Genomic DNA, 22,437 nt, shown 5'->3' on the forward strand with positions numbered 1-22,437 from the left:
ATTGTGCATATACATGTAGAAAACAATATGAATATTAGCACACAATATTGCAAACATAAGCACTGCAGCCTAGTTACAATTCCTGCTGTCAAACAAAAGTGTTTTTCAGTCTATACATGTCAATTCTCAGCCATAACACTGCATTTAGATAGATTTTTCACATTTATATTTTTCTTCACAAAAAATCAGGTATCAAATTAGCAGAATAACTATTTATTTCAATGTGTTATCACAATAATGGAATTTAAAACTGCGGCTATAGGGACTGGTTTTGAAATAGCAATGTATCTGACTAAAACTACAGCTTAATATGAGAAGACCATACATACATTCTGGTATGAGATGAAGTTTTTTAGATACAAATATGACAGCACCTCTAGAACTAGGTAAAGATGCTTCTTTGCTACAAATTTATTTTCTCTTTGTTACTACTGAACTATCTACTAATTTCCATTTACAGGGCTACTAGAAAGTTACTGACTTTGTAGTTCTTATTTGCTGTTAAATGATTCCAATAGCAGACAGTACAATTTGTAGTTTCTTGTATGCAATGATAGATTTAGTTAAGGTTAACACTGAGTTCTTGTTATGTGTTAACTTATAAAACTTCAATAAAACTTGTTTTTATCTATAATGGGTGCCTGTGAATTCACGTTCTGAATGCAGAACTGGACAGTTCTCTGATGTATTTTCATTAGCCCAATCCAGCAATTAGAATGGGAAATGGGTTAGAAAGCTGAGGTTCTATACAGATTTTTCCACTGACTTGTAACATATTTTTGTAGCAAATATTTAGGCACTGATCAACATGGACAAATGCTTATGCATACACACTCCACAGCATGTAGAAGTAAGGCTTTACTAAAGCCAAGGCCCCATGCAAGTTATAACCACATAGGTGGCCTTTGGAGATTGGGGCCTTAGTTTGTTTTCACACTTACAAATGAGTGTAATCATTTTTTACCTTTATAAAGGCTTGAGAGCCTCACATGAATTATATTATTATATGTAATTTAAATCATTTTAAGACTTTTTGTAACTTTTATATATATAAATTGTTCCCTTTTGACAAACTCTATAGAAAACAAGTGTCATAAAAAGTTTCATTAATGAAAGAAATAAGATGGAGGTGCATTTCTTTAGATTTAAAGTAAAGATAAATGTATGTTTAAGCAAGTGTGTATATATGCAGTTTCACTCTATGAAACACATAAAATATACTACAGTACATTTTCAGACATTTGGCGGTTATTTTCAAACTACATTTCTACAAACATGCCAAAAGCATTAGTCTTTAGTATAGACCAATATAGCAAGCTGAAAGTAGACAAGTGGGTCTGAAATATCTAAAATAAAAACAATTCAGACCCTCCAAATGCTGAAAAAATTCAGTGGAAAGGCACGTTTGCCAAAATGTTACAAGAGAAAATTTCAGCACAGAGAGTAAGTTTTCAACACTTGTAAAATCCTGAAAACAAGAGTTCAATGAAATTGCCTTCATCATAACAGCAGCATTGCTAATGTGAAGCCATCATAATTACTTATTAAAGATACCCAACATGCCATATGGTCAAGCAAGGCATGCTGAGCTAGGAGACAATAAACATGGTCAACGAGAAGCCCTTAAACATTTAAGCAGTGGCAAGTTATAAAGCAAAAAGTTAAAGTAATGGTTAATATAAACTGCTCAACCATTAGTGCAAATTAAAAAAAGTTACTGTTACTTACTTCGGACTTCAAACTGATAATATTCCTTGGTTTTCAGCAGTGAGTGAGAGAAACAGTGCCAAGGAAGCTGCTTTCGGAGTTGAGGCAACACATAATGGGTTAAAAATCCTACAGACCCCACCAAAGCATACAAAATGTAGCTAAGGACAGGCTAAAGAAAAAGCAGAGTTGAACAAAAAAAAAGATATTAGTCTTATAAACATGAAACAAATGTGCTAACAAGCTTGATGCTTTCTATAATCTTTATAAATCAGCCCGTAAAAGCCAGTCTGAACAGCGTTTCCCCCTTTAACGCAAGAAAGTATTATGTCAACTTTAAGAATGTAAAATAGTAAGGGATGGCTCAGAGGATAACACTTCTAAACTAGACAGATTATCCTACTCTATGATAGAAGATCTTGCAGTACCATAAAAGAGTAGGATAATCTGTCTATGATAGAAGATCTTGCAGTACCATAAAAGACAGATTATCCTACTCTTTTATGGTACTGCAAGATCTTCTATCATAGACAGTTCATTCTATCCTGGAAAGAGTCTTTCTACTAAATAGAAAGGAGGTGCAAGTGCATTCTGATTATATTTTAAAGATATTTCTTGAGGAACAGTTAAATATCATCCTCTCACTACAGTGCACCTTTTACATACAGCGATATAATATCACCTCTATGTAGGTGTGTTCATTGCTGCTTTAAAATTTTACAGCTGCACTCACAGTATCTTTAGAGATAGAAATGTAGCCGTGTTAGTCTGGGGTAGCTGAAGTAAAATGCAGGACAATGTAGCACTTTAAAGACTAACAAGACGGTTTATTAGATGATGAGCTTTCGTGGGCCAGACCCACTTCCTCAGATCAAATAGTGGAAGAAAATAGTCACAACCATATATACCCAAAGGATACAATTTAAAAAAATGAACACATATGAAAAGGACAAATCACATTTCAGAACAGGATTGTTCTGAAATGTGATTTGTCCTTTTCATATGTGTTCTTTTTTTTAATTGTATCCTTTGGTATATATGGTTGTGACTATTTTCTTCCACTATTTGATCTGAGGAAGTGGGTCTGGCCCACGAAAGCTCATCATCTAATAAACCGTCTTGTTAGTCTTTAAAGTGCTACATTGTCCTGCATTTTGCTTCAGTATCTTTAGAGACATGGATATGCCTTTTCCATTACAACAGTAACTACTGCCAAAGTTAAACTGGCCACAAATTCACAAAGTTAAAACTTTTCATATGGGTCTCTGTTTAGAAGTTCATTTTTAAATTTCTAATCTCTTTGCCCATTTAAAATAAACTTGAGCATAATAAATGACAGATTGAACCTCTTTAGTCTGGTACTCTCTGGTCTGGCAACACCTGTGGTCTGGCATGATTTTAGTTGGATGTCCACTTATCATGGGTGTGGCCAAGTGTCCTGCAGTCCCATAAAGTTGGTTTACAGCCACTAGTCCTGGATCTCAGTGTTCTGTGCTGTTATTTAGCTCTAAATTACCCATAAAAGTCTTCTAAAACACCAACAAGCAGTGGAAGTGTTGGTAATGTTGCTTAAACATAAACATGTTTTTTATGCTTTAGTTACTTATTTCCTTGTGCCAATACAGTAAAATTGTGTAACCCGGTGTGTGTTTGTTATGAAGAAGGCTTAAACCTTGGCTCGGCATAGGCTTATATAGGATGTATCAGTATAGTCACATATTAAGCACCACTGCAAGTGCTGTTCCATTTATTCACCTTGGTAAAATAAAATAAAGAGACCCACTCAATACAATATTGAACTTCCATGGTTTGACACCAGTCAGTGCCCGAGGGTGCCAGATTAGAGCGGTTCAACCTGTATTTAACTAATTCACCACCACGTAACCAACTTCCTTAGCTGGGGATGAAAGCCACATTGATGGGTAGAGTTTGGGCTTTCTAGAAAATAAGAACGGCCATACTGGGTCAGACCAAAGGTCCATCTAGCCCAGTAACCAGTCTGCTGACAGTGGCCTGCACCAGGTGCCCCAGAGAGGGTAGACCAAAGACAATGATCAAGCGATTTGTCTCCTGCCATCCTTCTCCAGCCTCTGACAAACAAAGGCCAGGGACACCATTTCTATCCCCTGGCTAATAGCCTTGTATGGACCTAACCTCCATGAAATTATCTAGCTTCTCTTTAAACTCTGTTATAGTCCTAGCCTTCACAGCCTCCTCTGGCAAGGAGTTCCACAGGTTGACTACACGCTGTGTGAAGAACAACTTTCTTTTATTAGTTTTAAACCTGCTACCCATTAACTTCATTTGGTGTCCTCTAGTTCTTCTATTACGGGAACTAATAAATAACTTTTCTTTATTCGCCCTCTCCACACCACTCATGATTTTATATACCTCTATCATATCCCCCCTCATTCTCCTCTTTTCTAAACTGAAAAGTCCCAGTCGCTTTAACCTCTCCTCATATGGGACCCGTTCCAAACCCCTAATCATTTAGTCGCCCTTTTCTTAACCCTTTCCAAGGACAAGGTGAGGAGACCACATCTGTACACAGTATTCAAGATGTGGGCATACCATAGTTTTATACAGGGGCAGTAAGATACTCTGTGTCTTATTTTCTATCCCTTTCTTAATAATTCCTAGCATCCTATTTGCCTTTTTGACCGCCGCTGCCCACTGTGTGGAAGTTTTCAGAGAACTATCCACGTTAACTCCAAGATCTCTTTCCTGATTTGTCGTAGCCAAATTAGCCCCCATCATACTGTACGTATAGTTGGGGTTATTTTACACTTATTCACATTAAATGTCATTTGCCATTTTGTTGCCCAATCACTCAGTTTGGTGAGATCTTTTTGGAGTCCCTCACAGTCTGCTTCTGTCTTGACTATCCTAAACAGTTTGGTATCATCCACAAACTTTACCACCTCACTGCTTACCCCTTTCTTCAGATCATTATGAATAAGTTGAAAAGGATTGGTCCCAGGATAGTTACCCTTCTCCATTCTGAAAATTTACCACTTGTTCCTACCCTTTGTTTCCTGTCTTTTAACCAGTTCTCAATCCATGAAAGGACCTTCCCTCTTATCCCACGGCAATGAAATTTACACAAGAGCCTTTGGTGAAGGACCTTGTCAAAAGCTCTCTGAAAATCTAAGTATACTATATCTACTGGATCCCCTCGTCTGCATGTTTGTTAACCCCTTCAAAGAACTCTAATAGATTAGTAAGACAGGACTTCCCTTTACAGAAACCATGTTGACTTTTGTCCAACAAATTATGTTCTTCAACATACCTCACAATTTTATTCTTTACTATTGTTTCAACTAATTTGCCCGGTAGTGAAGTTAGACTTACCGTTCTGTAATTGCCAGGATCGCCTCTAGCGCCCTTTTTAAATATTGGTGTCATGTTGGCTACCTTCCGGTCATTAGGTTCGGAAGCCGATTTAAAGGATAGGTTACAAACCACAGATAATAGTTCAGCAATTTCCCATTTGAGTTCTTTTAGAACCCTTGGATGAATGCCATCCGGTCCCGGAGATTTGTTAACATTAAGTTTTCTATTTGTTCCAAAACCTCCTCTAATGACACTTCAATCCGGGACAGTTCCTCAGATTCATCACCCACAAAGGGCGGTGCAGATTTGGGAATCTCCCTAACGTCCTCAGCCGTGAAGACTGAAGCAAAGAAATCATTTAGTTTCTCCGCAATGGCTTTATTGTCCTTGATTGCTTCTTTTATATCTCGATCGTCTAGGGGACCCATAGGTTTTTTAGCAGGCTTCCTGCTTCTAATGTACTTAAACATTTTGCTATTTCTTTTTGCGTTTTTGGTTAGCTGTTCCTCAAAAGCTTTTTTGGCTTTTCTTATTACAAATTTCACACTTGATTTGACAAGTGTTTATGTTCCTATTTATCTCACTAGGATTGGAATTCCACTTCTTAAAAGATGCCTTTTTGTCCCTCACTGCTTCTTTTACAAGGTGGTTAAGCCATGGTGACTCTTTGCTAGGTCTCTTGCTATGTTTTTTAATTTGGGGTATACATTTCAGTTGGGCCTCTATTATGGTGTCTTTAAAAAGTTTCCATGCAACTTGCAGGGATTTGGTTCTAGTCACTGTGCCTTTTAATTTCTGTTTAACTAACCTCCTCATTTCTGTGTAATTCCCCTTTTTGAAATTAAATGTCAGAGTGCTGGACTGTTGAGGTGTTCTTCCCACCACAGGAATGTTAAATGTTATTATATTATGGTCACTATTCCCAAGCGGTCCTGTAACGGATGTCTCCTGGACCTGATCCTGCACTCCACTCAGGACTAAATTGAGAATTGCCTCTCCCCTTGTGGGTTCCTGTACCAGTGCTCCAAGAAGCAGTCATTTAAGCCATTGAGAAATTTTATCTCTGCTTCTCTTCCTGAGGTGACATGTATCCAGTCAATATGGGGATAATTAAAATCCCCCATTATTAGAGAGTTCTTTATTTTGGTAGCCTCTTTAATCTCTCTCAGCATTTCAATGTCAGTATTGCTGTCCAGGTCAGGTGATCGATAAAATATCCCCACTGCTAATTTCTTATTATTGGAACATGGAATTACTATCCATAGCGATTCTATTGAACATGTTGATTCATTTAATATTTTTATTTCATTTGATTCTACATTCTCTTTCACATACAGTGCCACTCCGCCACTCACCTGGCCTGCTATATCCTTCCGATATATTTTATATCCCGGTATGATTGTTCCCCACAGATTTTCCTCATTCCACCAGGTTTCAATAATGCCTATTATGTCAATCTCCTCCTTTAATGCAAGGTACTCTAGTTCACCCACCTTATGAGTCAGACTCCTAGCATTTGTGTAGAAGCATTTTAAAAATTTGCCACTGCTTATTTGTCTGTCCTTCCCTGATGCATTGGATTCCTTTATATGCAGTTATTTGTCTGCTCTGGCCCATGGTTTGTCCTCTCCCCTCCTCTCTTTCTGACTACAACTTAGAGAATCTCTATCAATGGAAGAGATGTCTGGCTTAGCCAAAATTAATGTGCATGTGGTCATCTCTGCTCAGCTAGAAGGATACTCTATCTGAAAAATGTTTAAGATTTAAAAATAAACCAACACGAGTGCTTAAAAAGAGCCTCTCCATTTTTTTAATTTGAGAGTGTAGCAGAGCATTAGAATCCTTCCAGTATTTATCACAGTTACTTTCTTTGAATTATTTGGAACAGTGCTGCTGAACAAATAAGACATGCTAGGTCTTCCAGGTAGCCAAAATCCAGCTAATGACATCTGTTACAACTTGTCCCATCATACTTCCTCTAGTAATTTGATTTTTTTTGGCTCAGAGTTCAAGTTCAATTTCTTCAGCTACTTAGGTAGCCACCTTGATGTGTAAATGGCAAATTCTACCACCGGATCTACTCAGACAGACTCCATCACCCACACAAATCCTGTTGTAAGAGCTGGTCTCAAGTCACATACAAAGTTGAAAATATTTAAGGGTATTCTGAAGTGTATGCTAAAGATAGCTAGGTTGACAAGTGCAAGCTTAGAAAGCAACTGTTAAGTAAGGATCTCCTGCCTCCTTGATATGCTGCAACCAACCATCCCTCCCATCCCATTGCCTACGAGCAACAACTGAAACCCTAAGGGAAAAGACCTTTTGAAACTTGTCAGTTTTACTTTCTCCTCTTGAATGAGTCTGAAGGCATTACTGTGTGGTGGATAGAGTGAAAGAAGGACACTTTATTAAAAAGAGTGGAGCACCTAGATTGAAGAGTAGAAGTGGGGAGGAGGGGAAGTAAAGAGAAATTTTGGGGACACAAAAGCCTGGAGATTTAAAAGGCCTTCACATAGGTATGAGTCACACTATATGTTTGAATAGCACACAGTGAAAGTCATGCCCCACAAGCCCAAATGGAGCCATTGGGCACAACCATAATAAAAGAGTAATAAATAGCAGCATTAGCAAAAAGGCATCTACTAGATAGACATTAAGTGATCCATCCCATTAAGGTATTTTAAATTGTGACGGATAATACAATAACTTACCTGCAAAACGGTGAATACTGTACTGACGTGAATTGCAAAATAGAGAACGCCAATGACAAGGCATACTATCAGGTCAGATTGCAACCGTTCATTCTAAGGAATAAAAACATAAGAGTTAAAAAGAATACAAATTTTGGTACTCTTCTTCCAGTCTTAGGGCTGGCTCATCTACTCTTACCTTCTTGGTTAAAGGAATTTGGGGAACTATTTTCAAAAGTTAAGCAATGACCTAAATCTGCTTCCACTGAAGTTAACTGAACTTTTTCCTCAAACTTTGACAGTAGCAGCAGTTAAATAAATGCTTTCAAAGTCCAACCATTTTTATTTCCCAACTCCCAGAAGAGGACTGCAATAAGCCTCAGTGCATGGAAGAAAACCCTTCCTCACTGGTCTTGACTAAGAGCATTCATCCAAATGACTTACTGTATGTACTCGATCATAAGCCTAATTATTTTGGTAAAAAATGACTCAGAAAAGAGCGGAGGTCAGTTAATGAAAGGGTATTTGCATTTTATCTTTTTTTGTAAACTGTGTGAAGGTGGGGGGTGGCAAACTTCAGTTCCCAGCACAGCAAATTGCTGACAAGCTGAGATATTTTATATACCTGGAATATCTGCAGGAATGAAGTCCCTCAGTTCCCAGTGGCTTCTGTTCACCATTCCAGATTAACAGGAGTAGCAGGAAGTGGTGGCCAGAATGTCCCTCAGCCTGTACTGCTTCCCACAGCTCCCATTGGCTGGGTATGGTGAACGGCAGACAATGGGAGTTGAGAGGCTCCGTGCCTGCAGACGCTCCAGGTAAACAAAATGTCCCAATGTGTTGGTGGCTTACACTGACAAGCTGGTACCAGAAGTATGCAAAGTGCCAATATAGAGTTGGCTTATGAACATGTCATTGCAATTTTTTTTTTAAAACATGGCAAGTCAGCTTATGAGCCAACAGTCTTATCACCAAAGTCTACGCAGTAATTCAAAACATCTAATCCACTGCCATACATGAGAAGTTAATGAAATGTTCTTCTTTTATTCTGGATAGTTTTCCCTTCCAAAATCTGAGCCTATTGCCTCAATGTATGAAAGTGAATTAATAGTTTTTAAGGCCAAAAAGAAACATTGTGATCAAGTTTGTCCTCCTGCATAACACAGGACAAAGATTTTCAGCAGCAATTCCTCCTTCAAGCCTATAACTTCTTGCTGTGTTAGATCATGCCTTAGAAAGATGCGTGGCTATGTTTTAAAGACTTTAAATGAAAGAATCCATCACATTAAGTGATTTTTTCCAATGGTTAATTACCTTTGATATTCAAAAAACACATCTTCTCCCCCCATACCTTTTCTGAATTAATCTAGCTTCAGTTTGCAACCACTGAATCTTTTTATGACTTGGATATTGGGCTCTTTAATCTAATAAATGGTAAATCTTCTCCCAGTTCAGGTTAATCATGCTCGTGGATAAATTTAATAGACTATGCTTCTTAAGTTTCTCACTTACTATTGCATGTTGGTGAAATAGGACAATGATTGGATCCTGTGGTCCAATAGAGAAATCTCTAGAAACAACTCATTCTTCATTAAAAAAAAAACAACAAATCATCAGTTTTTCTAAGTTTTTAGTTTCTGTTTGTGGTCTGGAACACTCAGAGCTCTTGATTAACCAAAAAATACCGAGTTAACATCTTTCTGCGATTATTACTCTCATTTGAGCCTTTATACATACACCAGATATTACCGCAGACAGCCACATATTAAATTATGAAATAAGTTACAAAACAATAGTTATCCTTTACTGCTCTATCATCTGGGAGTTCTCACCTCCCTACTTGTATGTCTCGATAGATTGCATTTACAAGGCAAAGGTAATACTTTCTGTCCAGGCTATACATTTTAAAATCAGGTGTATAAATAAAAATGCATTGTTTCTTCAATATTAATAATCAATGAGGCAACATATCCTGTATTTTATACTCAAAGTGGAAATACATTCTAAAGGTAGTCTTCTGAATGTAAAATTTCAACTCAAATACCCACTAACATTGATTCAGTTCTTAAGGAATTATTTTTACTGTGTTAAATGTAAGTATCTAAAATTCTTGAAGCCAAATATGTCAATTGGACTTGAATGCATTACTCCCTGAGGCTCCTTTGAAAGTTCCATCCATGGATTGCAGAATACATAGTGCTAACAAATTCCAACCAACATCACACCAACCTAGCACATACTCTACTGGCCAGGATTCAGTATATGCATGGGATGAGATTTACAAAATGCTAACCTACTTACCACTGAATTTCTAAGTTTTTCAGGTAATGGATCTTTGACTTCAGACAAAGGATCCTCCGGGTTTTTGTCTTCAGAATCAGGAAAAAATTTTGATTGTACTAAAGAGCTAAAAAGATGCAAAACAAAAATTCACAGGGATAAATTTATTATTTGAGTGGGTTTAGATAAGGGATATTATAAATTAATAGAAAATAAGGAATCCCAATCTTCTGTCTTGTGTTGCTCAATTTAAATGAGTTAAAGCTCAATAAAATTGATTCAGATTTTCCAACTCAACCCTCCCAGTAGTCTTTGTTAGCCAAAATGCAAAAGGCAGCCAAAGATTGGCACAAATTAAAGATCCAACAGACCAACGCATAATCCTTTAATTTGCAAGGCCATATTAACCGAGCATCCAAACTCTTACATTCTGCTAATAATAAAGCATAATATAGCCAATCTAGAAGATTCTGAAAATATTTTTATGGCCCCTGTTACCAATAGCATCTAAGTGGCACACAACCTTTCATGTACTTATTCTTGCAACACCTCTATGAGGTAGGTATGTATAATTATCTCTATTGCATACATGGTGAACTCAGACAGAGACTGAGGCTAGGTCTACACTATATGGTTTTTTAAGGAAAAAGCTATGCAAATTGCGCTCCGCAATGTGCATAGCTTTTTCCGATTGCTTTTTTGCAGGAGGCTTTTCCGCCATTTGGCCCCGTCTAGACAGGGCCAAATGGCGGAAAAGCCTCCTCTTTCACAGGAGCCCTTATTCCTTGTGAAACAAGGAATACAAGGTTTCCCCGAAAGAGCATGGTTGCTCTTCCACTTTTTCTCACGGAAGAGCAAACACTTTCCCTGGATAAAGCGGGGGTTTTCTGGGATGCCTTCTGGTATCCCGGAAAAACTTCACAGTGTAGACATAGCCTAAGTAATCTGCCCAGCGTTACAAAGGAAGTTGTGGCAGCACAATATCTGGGTTTTCAGAATTTCCAGCCAGCACCCTAACTACTAGGCTGTCACTTGTCCCTCCCTGCTTTCCACAGGGTTGGAACATCATCATCATTTTCAGTTGTACTACTTAGTTTCTACCAACAATCATAATGACTCTCCTTTGACAGTTCCTTAAGGAAAGATATACAATCAAACACTTACATAAGTACAGACGGGTCACTACTTTGTCTGCTAAGATGATAGGATATCGCTACCAATAAACCACAGAATATTGAGAAGAGAACTGGAATATGCTGACCATCCCAAGAATCCTGGAAACAGAAAAAATATTTTTTAACAGAAAGATTTGAATATTAACACAAATCAATAACAAATCAGAAAACTTGGAAATGAATGAGAAAGGAAAGAAAGTAATATGCTTTTTAAAGTAAAGTTATTTTGTTAAAATGTTCACCTATACTTTTTGTAAGAAAAACCCTTCAAATCAGTTTTCATTCCTGTAAAAGGTTTCAACTTTGTCCTGTTCAAGACAATAAAAAACTCCTATTAACTTCAAAGATCAAGTCCTAAGAGTGCTATGGTCTGATCAAGCATAAGATTAAGACTGCCCATTTTCAGACATTTTATTTGCTTCATTAGTATTTATTTAATAAATATCTACATATTCACTTCTAGTTTGAATATTCACTTTTAAGTTTATTTATAACCAAGTTATGTAAGTGGTGAATGCCATATGAACAGTAAAGTGGCGCTCCTATTTACTATGCCGCATCACTTGTGTTCAAAGTAATTCAAATGGAATTCTCATTTTGGTTTTAGAAGATCACTAGGGAGCTACATCCCCTGCGCACTATGCTTGCCAAACCCCTCCCCTCTCTCTAGGGATAGGCAGCCCTGGCTCGCTTCCCCTCCTCCCCCCCCCCCCCCCCCCACCTGGCCACCGGGGAAGACTAGGTCATGCCAGCCCCGCCACCCCAGGTTGAGGCTGCACCAGCCCCAGCTCCCCACTCCCACAACTGCTGGGGAGGGCCAGGCTGAGGCATCCCCCGCTCTCCCACAGCCCACCGGGCAGGGCCAGGCCACAGGAGCCCGGGCTCTCTCCCCCGCCCAGCTGCTAGGGAGGGCTGAGGCCGTGGCACAGCAGCCCCAGCTGTTGGGCCGAGGTTGCAGTGTGGCAGCCCCAGCTTTGTCTCCTGCTAGAGCACTGGGGATAGGGGAAGAAGGGAGCGCTGAGGGTGGAGGCAGGTGGCGTGATGCAGAATGATGTGATGATGTCACTCTGTCGTTCCGCAGGAACTTTTTTTTTATATATATACATAGAGAAAACAGTTGTATTTGGTGTTTATTTTACAAATACCACACATGTAATTTACCAAAGTAATTAAAAGATTGACCATTTTCATGTACTGTACATTACTATTTACTACATGCCCCTCAAACGTAATCCCTTATAAAATTATTCAAATTGCAGTTCTATTCTGAAAATTACCTATGTAAAATGGTTTCACTTTCTTACTCAATAGAACTAATTATTTTGTAATGTTTGCTGATTGAAAAAATATTCACTTTTTTTTATTCCTACTATGCTGGATCTGTGAGAGATGATTTTATTTAACAAAGAGTTAAAGAGCTCTTCCTCCTGCCCCAGCCACCGGGGAGGACTGGGCTACGTCAGCTCCGGCTCTCCCTTGCCCACCCTGGGCACCAGGGAAGGCCCCCAAAGAGTTCTGCTTTTCCCTAAGCAGCTCCACTGCCACCCAGGACTCTGCTTCTCCACAGTCCAAGGAAAAGGAGTTCTACTTTCCTCTCACAACTTAGTTGCTACTCAGGGCTCCCTGTGCCACCAAGCAGCTCTGGGCTCCTCAGCATTTCTGTCCACCGCCCCCAGCATGCTGCTATGGACCAGCCATGCTGCTTGCTCCCCTCCACCATAACAGGGAGCTTTGCTTCCACCCCGCCCCCCCCTTCTTTTTCTCTCAGCAGCTCTGCTGCTGCTGGGGCTCCATCTTGGCCCACTATTTTGGCAACGCTCCTGGCCCCAGTCTGATGACTTGTCCCTATAAGTGCTCTCACGGGGGTCACCCGATAATGCCAGAACAGCGATGTAGCCAGACTAGGGAATTCTGGATTCTCAGCCTGTACTTGTGATGATAGAAAGAAGCTAAATTGACTCTCAAAACCCAAACTGAGCATACAGGACTGACAGTTAAGAAATGTTAATCTACTTGTAAACTGAGCACATTTGACCTAGAAATAAATGACACTCTACACACAAACATGGAACCCACAGACACATTTTTTATGGTTGCTCTTCAGAGTAAAGATGCACTTTGAGCAAGTATACATTTTTCTTTCTTCCCTTGTGCTCCTCAGCTGCCTCTCAACCAGTCTCCCACATATAGCCATATAACACTTTGGCAGAGCAAACTATTTCCTGTTTTCTGTTCAAAATTAACATTAATATTAAACAACTTGTAGTCACATGGCCACCCACAAGACTTGATATGAAATATTTTTTTAATTTGCATAATCAGGAGTGAGTTTTCAAATTCAACTTTTTGGATGAAGAAGAAAAATACCAATGCATGAAGATTGTGCAGATAGATGACCAGTTATTATATGCCCCTCACAAGAATCAGTAAAAAATATTAATTTAAGGGAGATAGAGAGTCACTGAACACAAATGCATATTAGAAAGTTATATAACTTATGAAATTAAAAATAATGGCCAAGTAAGTGTAAAATCTTAATATCAGAATGGTAACATTTTACACCTACATTTCACAAATGTTAGTAAACAAAAGCGAAAAGTAGTGGCGAATCAAACTCTAAATATTTATTGATAGTCTTTAAATAGTCTGCTCACCTTCAGGGCACCATAACACAATCCATACAATAATGCTACTGCCACAATACTACAGATGAAACTGTAAATGGCTGCAAGCAGGCTTGTAGTTGCTGGAAGTAAAGGGGGGAGGAAAAGGATCAGCCGCACAAACTTGAAGACATTAGGTCTGAACATAAAACTTCTGAAAATAGTTGAAACCAAACACACACACCCCACAACTATGAAAAGTGCACCAATTTGTTGCTTCAATACCTGCTCAGATATTAGAATGCAGTGTCTTCCCCCCCCCACTAGTAATTTTTCTACCATTTAGATGTTTTACCATTTATTCAACAGTACTGCCTTGGGAACAGATAACTACTGCTGCAGCAAAACCAGTCTTAGTTTTCACCTCCTGTTGTGATGGTCCTACATGATCACTCACCAATAAATGAGAGAATATTCTCCCTTTTATAAGCAAAATATAAAATGTAGAACCTGGAGACCATTTGACATTGGGTACCTTTATGGAAGATTAAATTCAGATCCCCACACTGTTGCTAAAAATACTAGCTTTCAGAATCAATTCCCACTTCAGTTTTTTATTGATCAATATTTCTAGCAAAAAAATTCCTGAAACACAGAACTGAAAACAGTTAAGGTGGCCACCTGGTCATGAATGCATATATTTTGGGTTAAGAGGATTAGGTAAGATAACACTGGTCTACAATTTTTTAGAAGTCATCTGCTTCAGAGATAAAATGTGCTATTTATTATGTATTTTGATGTGCTGAATTCAAATATGACAATTAAAACAACTGATTGGCTACTGTTTCCAAGATATTTAAGTTTTTACATTTTACGTCTATGTATATTGTGTAGATAGTAGAGTTTTAATCCTAAATTGTAAATCTAGGTCTTTTCATGTATTTATAGTTGCTTTACATGATAATATTTCACCTGTCCTGTTTATGTAACACTTTAAAAATCAGCAAAAGGGTTATATAAATACAATTTATTATGAAACAAAAGGCAAAAAAACTATTATGTACATAGTTTAGTCCTATTCAGTGCCTACTCGGCGCTTCTTGGCTTGTCTCTTGTATTCATTAAATGGAGCATCTCTTGTCACTGTCCAGCAATAGTCTGCAAGCACTGATGGGCTCCATTTGCCTTAACAGCATTTCTCCATTTTTGCAATGTCACAGTGAAATCGCTCGCCGTGCTTGTCGCTCACTGCTCCGGAGTTCGGTGGAAAAAAATCTAGATGAGAGTGCAAAAAATGTATCTTTAGTGACATGTTGCAACCAAGGCTTTTGTATGCCTTGAGGAAGTTTTCCACCAACAACCTGTAGCTGTCTGCCTTGTTGTTTCTGAGAAAATTTATTGCCACTAACTGGAAGGCTTTCCATGCCGTCTTTTCCTTGCCACGCAGTGCATGGTCAAATGCATCATCTTGAAGAAGTTCACGAATCTGAGGACCAACAAAGTACACCTTCCTTTATCTTAGTTTCACTTAACCTTGGAAATTTTCTGCAGAGGTACCTGAAAGCTGCTTATGTTTTGTCCATGGCCTTGACAAAGTTCTTCATCAGACCCAGCTTGATGTGTAAGGGTGGTAACACAATCTTCCTTGATTCAACAAGTGGTGGATGCTGAACACTTTTCCTCCCAGGCTCCAATGACTGTCGGAGTGGCCAATCTATCTTGATGTAGGGGGAATCTCTTGCACGACTATCCCATTTGCAGAGAAAACAGCAGTACTTTGTGTATCCAGTCTGCAGACCGAGCAAGAGAGCAACAACCTTCAAATCGCCACAAAGCTGCCACTGATGTTGGTCATAGTTTACGCACCTCAAAAGTTGTTTCATGTTGTCATAGGTTTCCTTCATATGGACTGCATGACCAACTGAAATTGATGGCAAAACATTGCCATTATGCAGCAAAACATCCATGACTTCTAGGAATAATATGATGCAATTCATATCATGTATGATGCAATACCAGCTTCAGATTGCATCATTCATTGTTTTGCCTAAAAAGCAAGTACTGTCCAAACCCAGTCACAGATTTATTCATAGATCCAGTCAAAGATGTATTTTAGTCATTTAGTCATAAATTGAGATCCCTTCCCTTTATAACTCACTTATCCTCCGCCATTCACAAGTCAAGGGTTGTATATACTGACCCAACAGCATATCTTGAAAACTAGAGCCAATCAACAATTTTAAGCATCATTTTCGTTCTCAGTGACCCAGAATTAGTAAAGTTTGACTATATTTATTTCAGAAGCATTTTGGCTGTAGAGCAGTGTAATAGGTGAGATTGGCAATGAAGTTATGAGTGAGATGTTTTCAAATCCTACTGAAAGTTAAGGCAAGTCAGAATTGCATCAGGAGCATTTCATGACTAAAAGTGTCTGCTCAGAAATCTGACAACAGAAGGATGCTGTGGAAAAGGTATTAATTTAAACCTATACTTAATATTTCAACTGTGCCCAAGAAATCTCACTGATACAGGAACACTGTAGATGTTTACATCTCCACCACAACTAAAATTAGTCAAATGCATTGGGTACAGTGCTGCTTTTTTGCATTCCCTGACCCTGAGAAGTGTACAGTATAAATAACTTATCTGAGATGAAAAGAAAAGAGCTCTTAAAAGTGCTCAACATAGGTAAGCCACAATCTACTTAAATAGATATGTTCATAGATTTAAATGACCAATTTGGCACTGGTCATGTTGGAGAGAGGCTGTGGATAAGAGTAAAGAAACTTTAGGCTGGATAAGCAAGAAAGAATCAGTAATCAGTCTTTAAGGAATGTAGAGGCCAACAAGGAGATTGGGAGGGAAGGATTAGAGGTACACTTTCACCTGGGAACTGCAAGCACTTTGTCAAATGGGTTACAAAGATGTTACAGTTCTATGTATCTTCATCATTTATCATCTGTTTTTTATTACAGTATTTAGATACCAAATACAACAATTGAAGCAATAAGTTTTCTGTGAATGGAACATTTTTCTGCCATCTCCGATCAGGTGCAAGTTGCTTATTGTATGTACATTTGGTAGGTTTTAAATGGAAGTGAACAATTTTCTCTCTCTACCATGTCCAAGAACTTTAATTTTCTACCAGTAAGCTATTTTTGAAAACTTTTTGAAACAACCTCTGACAGAGGTCTCTTACTGTCACACTGGAGGAATTATTTTACTTGTATTTACACTGAAGAATTGCTATTAGCTACAGAACGGTGCTATAGGAGTTTGCATACAATTTATTTCACTGACTTCCATAGGTTCTGTATTTTAAGCCTGGATCTAGAAATCATGCTGCTAAACACACCTTTACATTACATTATTAATCCAATTCAGAAAATGATGGTAGTTGCCTGATCTACTGTGCCCAAGAAATCTAATACTTCCCTGCAGATTTGACAAAACTGTACTCCCCATCAGTGTTCCCTGAAGGCTGAATGGTGAGGTGATCACCCAGGATAGATTCAAATGCTGCCCAATTGATTAGCAGAGCGTCCAGAGCTGCCCACAGCCAGCACCATGTGTTTCTATTGGTGGTGCACATCAGCACATGCCTTGGTGCACATAAAATTTATTCTGTATATGGATGAAAAAAATTAGAGGGAACACTGCTCACCATTGCCACCAAAGATATGAATATCCAGCTGTTCACAGAGGTACATCACAAATGTATTCACCTGAGGCAGGAGACCAATGAAGAATACTATAGGGAAACACAGCGTAAATACTATGGAAAAGAAAGATAAATGAAAGAAGTGAGTATGGAAACTCCGATATATTGCAATACTCCTCATAGTTGTAGTTAAACAAGCATCGCTATAGCATATGTACTTTGACAGTTTCCTATTACAGGATGAATAGTGGTAGAAATGTAGACAGTTTTCTATTACAGGTTGGACCTCCCTGGACCAGGATCCTCAGGACTTGAGCGGATGAGGGATTTTGTCGTAACAGGGGAGGTCATATCTGGCCCCCCTGCTACCACCCTCCCCAAACCTGGACTGGCTGGTGGCATCTTGGCTGCCTTCCCCCCTCCCCCCCATCTTCTGCCCCTTCCCTGTTAAGGTGTGGTGCGCTGGGTTTCTGAATGCTCAGGGCTCCTGGACACGCTGGGAAGCCCCACTGGGTTGTACCTAGCAGCCCAGCTGCAGTGTGCCAGGGAGCCCAACCACCTCCCTTCCACCAGGACTTGCTGGTCCTGGAACATCCGTGGTCCAATTGTCGAACCAGGGAATCCCGATTTACAGAGGTTCAACCTATACATTAAACTTCATTTAAATTCCACCTTCTGCCTAGATTAGTCACAACATTACAACATTCAGAGGATAGCACATATCTGTTGACTCCCAATCTAATCACCACTGAAATCTGACAAGAATTTTATATCACAAGCTTTTCAATTTCATATAGTAAAATCACAGAAGTTCTTCAGGTATAAAGTCTTGAAAATGTCTCTCACATGAGAATTTAAGTTTTCATTCATCTCAGCAGATCACCTGTAAAAACTCCTGGGGGGAAATTCTGGTTGCATTTAACTCAAAGGGGCCAAAATTTCATCCTATGACACCACAGGTTTGTTGAACATTAAGAAAAACCTCACTGGAATGAATAAATAAGTTTATAAAATTGAAGAGAGGAAGTTTGTTTCTTTAATTCTAGCTTTCCTCCCTCCCTGTTTCCACCTCCCAAGACAGACTAACTGTTCAATTGGACATTACACATAGGTTATATATGCTTTCCCACTACAATAGACACACCCTAAGCTCCTTCTTTCACATCTAAGGCTATGTCTATACTTGCACAGACTTTGCACTGTCAATTTCACCAGTGAGTTCAGCTCCAGGAGTTCAAAATTACTGCAAGCAGGGGACTGTTTGCTCTGTGGAGCAGACATTATCACCTGACTAGATGATAAGAGAGCACTTGCCAAGACAACTCGAAGAGGAGTTTCAAAGTTCCCAGGGCTCTATTTATCTGACATCAGAACAGCAGAGCTGTTGGCCGGAGTGGTCACCTAGGCACTATGAGATATCTCCTGGAAGCTAAAAGCTTTTTAAACCAGAAGAAAAGGTCTTCCCTTGAACATCACTAGTAAGAGCTGTACCTTTCTTGCGCAAGTATGAGGTGTTTTTTTGGGGGGGTGGGTTGTTTTTTGGGGTTTTTTTTTTTGTGGTTACCTGTTTCCATAACTGGTATTCTTTGAGATTTGTTGCTCATGTCCATTCAATGTAGATATCCGTGCTCACCATGTGCACCAGTCACAGAAGACTGTACCTCAGAAGTATCCATAGGGGACCAGCTTCAGTGTCCCCTGGAGTGGTGCACATAGGCCACACAAGATAGGATACTGCCGGGCCTCTCCCTCCCTCAGATCTTTCTTGCCAGAAACTCTGAGAGGGGAAGGAGGATGGGTTGTTGAATGGACATGAATACCACATCTCGTAGAACGCCAGTTATAGAAACAGATAACTGTCTTTTTCTAGTGTTTGTTCATGTCCATTCAACGAAGAAGACTATAAGCAGGGTCTACAGAGGCGAGTAGGAGTTTAAGGACATCTTGAAAGTAACATGGCTCTGCCATCCTTGGCTTGCTGAGTGATGGCGTAATGGGATGTAAACTTGTAGACTGAGGGCTATGTTGCCACCTTGCGGATGTCTTGAATTGGGACGTGGGCCAGGACGGCTGCCGAAGAGACTTGTGCAAAATTTGAGCCAGATCAGATAGTGGGGCTCAGGTCTTGTAGGTCCAGGCTGGGATGAAGGCCCCCTTTGGCTTTCAAAATTAAAAAGTAACAGGAATAGAAGCCCCTGTTTCTGCAATGGGACAGTATCTCCTCCATGCTCCCACCTGGAGTAACGACCTGATCTACTGCTTGAGCAGTTTCTTATGAAAGGGGTCCCTGAAGAGGAACAGGGAGGATGAGTGGGAAGGGGGGAGTAGAGGATAGTTGCAGTGTATAGCCATGCTGTATTGTGGCCAGGACCCAACGGTCCACAGTGATGCTGCTGCAGGCTGGGAGAAAGGAGCGAAGGTGGGATGAAAATAAAACGTGGAGGATCTGGTCCAAAAGGCATGTCATGCCAAGGCACACACTCAAAAGGCCAGGCTAGAGAAGTGTTGAGAGGCAGATTGAGACTGATGGCTCAGCTACTTCCAGAAGGGCTTATATTTCCCTGGAGCTGGGTCCTGCCAGGGGTAGGACCCTTTCACCTGGGGTAAGTGGGGTCTGAATGTCTTCCACTCTTGCCCTGGGATTTACAACCCCAAGGTATTCAGGGTAGTTAGGGACTCTATAAGCCCATGCAATTTCATGTCTGGTTGTTTTGTGAATAGGGCAGCCCTGTCAAATGGAAGATCCTTGATGGAATGCTGGGCTTCCAGAGACAACCTGGAGAGGAACAACCATGGCAACCTTCTCATTGAGACTGTGGATGCCGTGGATCACACTGCCGAGTCCGCCACATCAGAAGCTGCTTGCACCCTACCTGTCAAAGCTCCCTCGTCCACAATGGCCTGAACTACTCCATGTGTGTTTCAGAGAGTGTAAAATCAAACTTGGACATTGCCTACCACATATTCAAATTATAGTGGAAAATGAGGGCCTGGTGATTCGCCACTTGGAGTTGGAAGCTCAATGAGGAATAAAGCTTACAACCAAACAGATCAAGATGCTTTGAGTCTTTATTCCTTGGGGCTGGGGCAGGTTGACCTTGTCTTTCCTAATTGTTTACCGCATCTACTAAGCAAGGAGTTGGGGGTAGAGTGACTACAGAAATATTCATAGCTCTTCATGGGGACAAAATACTTCTTCTGCCCTTTTTGAAATGCCACAGAGTTTTGGCAATCTTGTCCATTCCATCATACAGCAGAAGGGCCACCTTAGCCAGCACTACCTGTCTGAGGACTCCAAACGACATCAGAAGCCTCCTCCACCTAGAGGTCCAGGTTTGTGGCCACCCTCTAAGTCCTAGAGGGCCTTAACTTGACAGACCTCTGGAAGGAGTGTCATGAGACGACATTGAGGAGGCTTGTGCTGAAAGCCCTTCCTCTGCTACTGGGGGACGGTCATCTGCCTCTTCTTCCACCTGAGGGGTAAGTGGCCTGGTGGACTCTGGTGCATGCCAATTGCTAGCTGGAGGCCTCCAAAAGCCCCAGCCACTGAGCACATCATGTGGGGCTGTACGGGGAAGCTCCAGGGAGTCCATGGGTACTCTTGGCCTGGCCAAAGTGCCTGGGGCCACGGGATGTTTTGCAAAGCTGGCTATAGCACCATCTAAGACAGCACAGAGTACAGTGCAAACAACTGCACTTGGGGGGAAGGAGGGAAGAGAAACAGACTCCAATGCAGAGCTGACAGGTGGAGCTCTTTTAGTTCTCTCCAGTTCTGGGAACTGCCAGACAACACTGACCCTATTGACAGCGGACAATGCCTAGATCAATGGTCAGCAGACCAGCACCAGTCACCACTTGCTCCAGTGGTGACTGGTGTTGAGAAGTTGGTGTTCGATGCAGGGAAATCATGCGCAACCTGTAGGGCCTATGGTCTTGACACAAGCATCTCAATGCTGGTGAGTGTTTGCAGGGATCTGTCCCTAGAAGGCCTGTATGGGGGAAGTGTCTAGCTCCAGTGCGCTTTGGCTGCTAGGGGTGGTGCATGCCTAGACAGGTCTATGTGCAGATTCTGGCTACGCTTGAGATGACACGTCTGGCCCTGTCTCGCTCTCATCCACCATGCAGGGCTATAAGGGGCTCTCCTGTCCACCTGAACGGGAGTGTGAGAGCACTGTGTGCTCAACAACCAAGGAGCAAATGGCAGCTTCCCTTAATGCTGGGACCCAGACGATGCCAGAGTCAGAGGCACCAACATAGTAACAATGTCCTACACTTCCTGAAAAGCCTTCAGAGTGAAAGGGATGTGGACGGGCAGGTTGGGCAATAGGGAAGTAGGAGGGCTGCCCTGCTCGGTCTGCGTCAACAACTTGTCTGGAGTGTGGTCCCCATTGTGATCCCCTTTCTTTGCCTTCTTTTTACGTAGAGCAGGAGATTTATCTTTGACTGACTTCTTGGTCTTCTTGGCTGGAGCCACACAAGATGCCTGATGCTGGCTTGATGGCCCCGGGGGAACACTATGCACCAAGGCTCTGGTGCTCAGAGCCAGGTCCAACCACAGGTCCTGGAGAGTGAGGGGATACTCCATAATTAGGGCCTTTTGCTGGAGGATCCTATGTTTAATGTTCAAGGACAAAAGGATCTGAAGATCCGACATTTGTCCAAAATGAGGGCTTCACCGAGGCAGCGAAGGCAATGAGGATGCAGGTCACTGTCTGGCACAGGCCTGCAGCAGATAGCCCGGGAACAGGGCATGCCCCACTCCCCGGGTTTTAAAGTCTATGCTAAGTCCCTAACAGGGATCAACTAACTGCTAATCTGCAACTATATACAAATACTTAAACAACTTACTAGAGGAAAACTATTTACAATTAAATGGGAGAGCTAGCACTGAAAACTAGAGCCGAAGTTGGAGCACACAGTTCCAAGCACTATCAGTGGTGGTGCCCTATATAGCGCAGCATATTTGCACCACTCCAAGGGGCACTGGA

At 40.7% G+C, this 22,437-nt stretch overlaps 1 protein-coding gene across 9 annotated transcripts in view; it reads right to left on the bottom strand.

The window, feature by feature from the left end:
- PCNX1 (pecanex 1) overlaps positions 1 to 22,437 on the bottom strand; it is a 159,898-nt gene that overhangs the window by 56,752 nt on the left and 80,709 nt on the right. For all 9 annotated transcript variants that reach the window (XR_012903471.2, XM_075927290.2, XM_075927291.2 and 6 more), the window contains 6 exons: positions 17,453 to 17,563; positions 13,840 to 13,931; positions 11,175 to 11,284; positions 10,032 to 10,137; positions 7,752 to 7,844; positions 1,729 to 1,879 (listed from right to left, as the gene is read on the bottom strand). Coding sequence is in view for 8 of the 9 variants with exons in the window: in XM_075927290.2 (XP_075783405.1) it covers positions 1,729 to 1,879; positions 7,752 to 7,844; positions 10,032 to 10,137; positions 11,175 to 11,284; positions 13,840 to 13,931; positions 17,453 to 17,563 (663 nt within the window). In the remaining variant the exon portion in view is untranslated. The remainder of the gene's footprint in view (positions 1 to 1,728; positions 1,880 to 7,751; positions 7,845 to 10,031; positions 10,138 to 11,174; positions 11,285 to 13,839; positions 13,932 to 17,452; positions 17,564 to 22,437) is intronic.

This window comes from Pelodiscus sinensis, chromosome 5 (assembly GCF_052426305.1).
Source record: "Pelodiscus sinensis isolate ZL-2025 chromosome 5, ASM5242630v1, whole genome shotgun sequence".
Classification (NCBI taxonomy): domain Eukaryota; kingdom Metazoa; phylum Chordata; order Testudines; family Trionychidae; genus Pelodiscus; species Pelodiscus sinensis.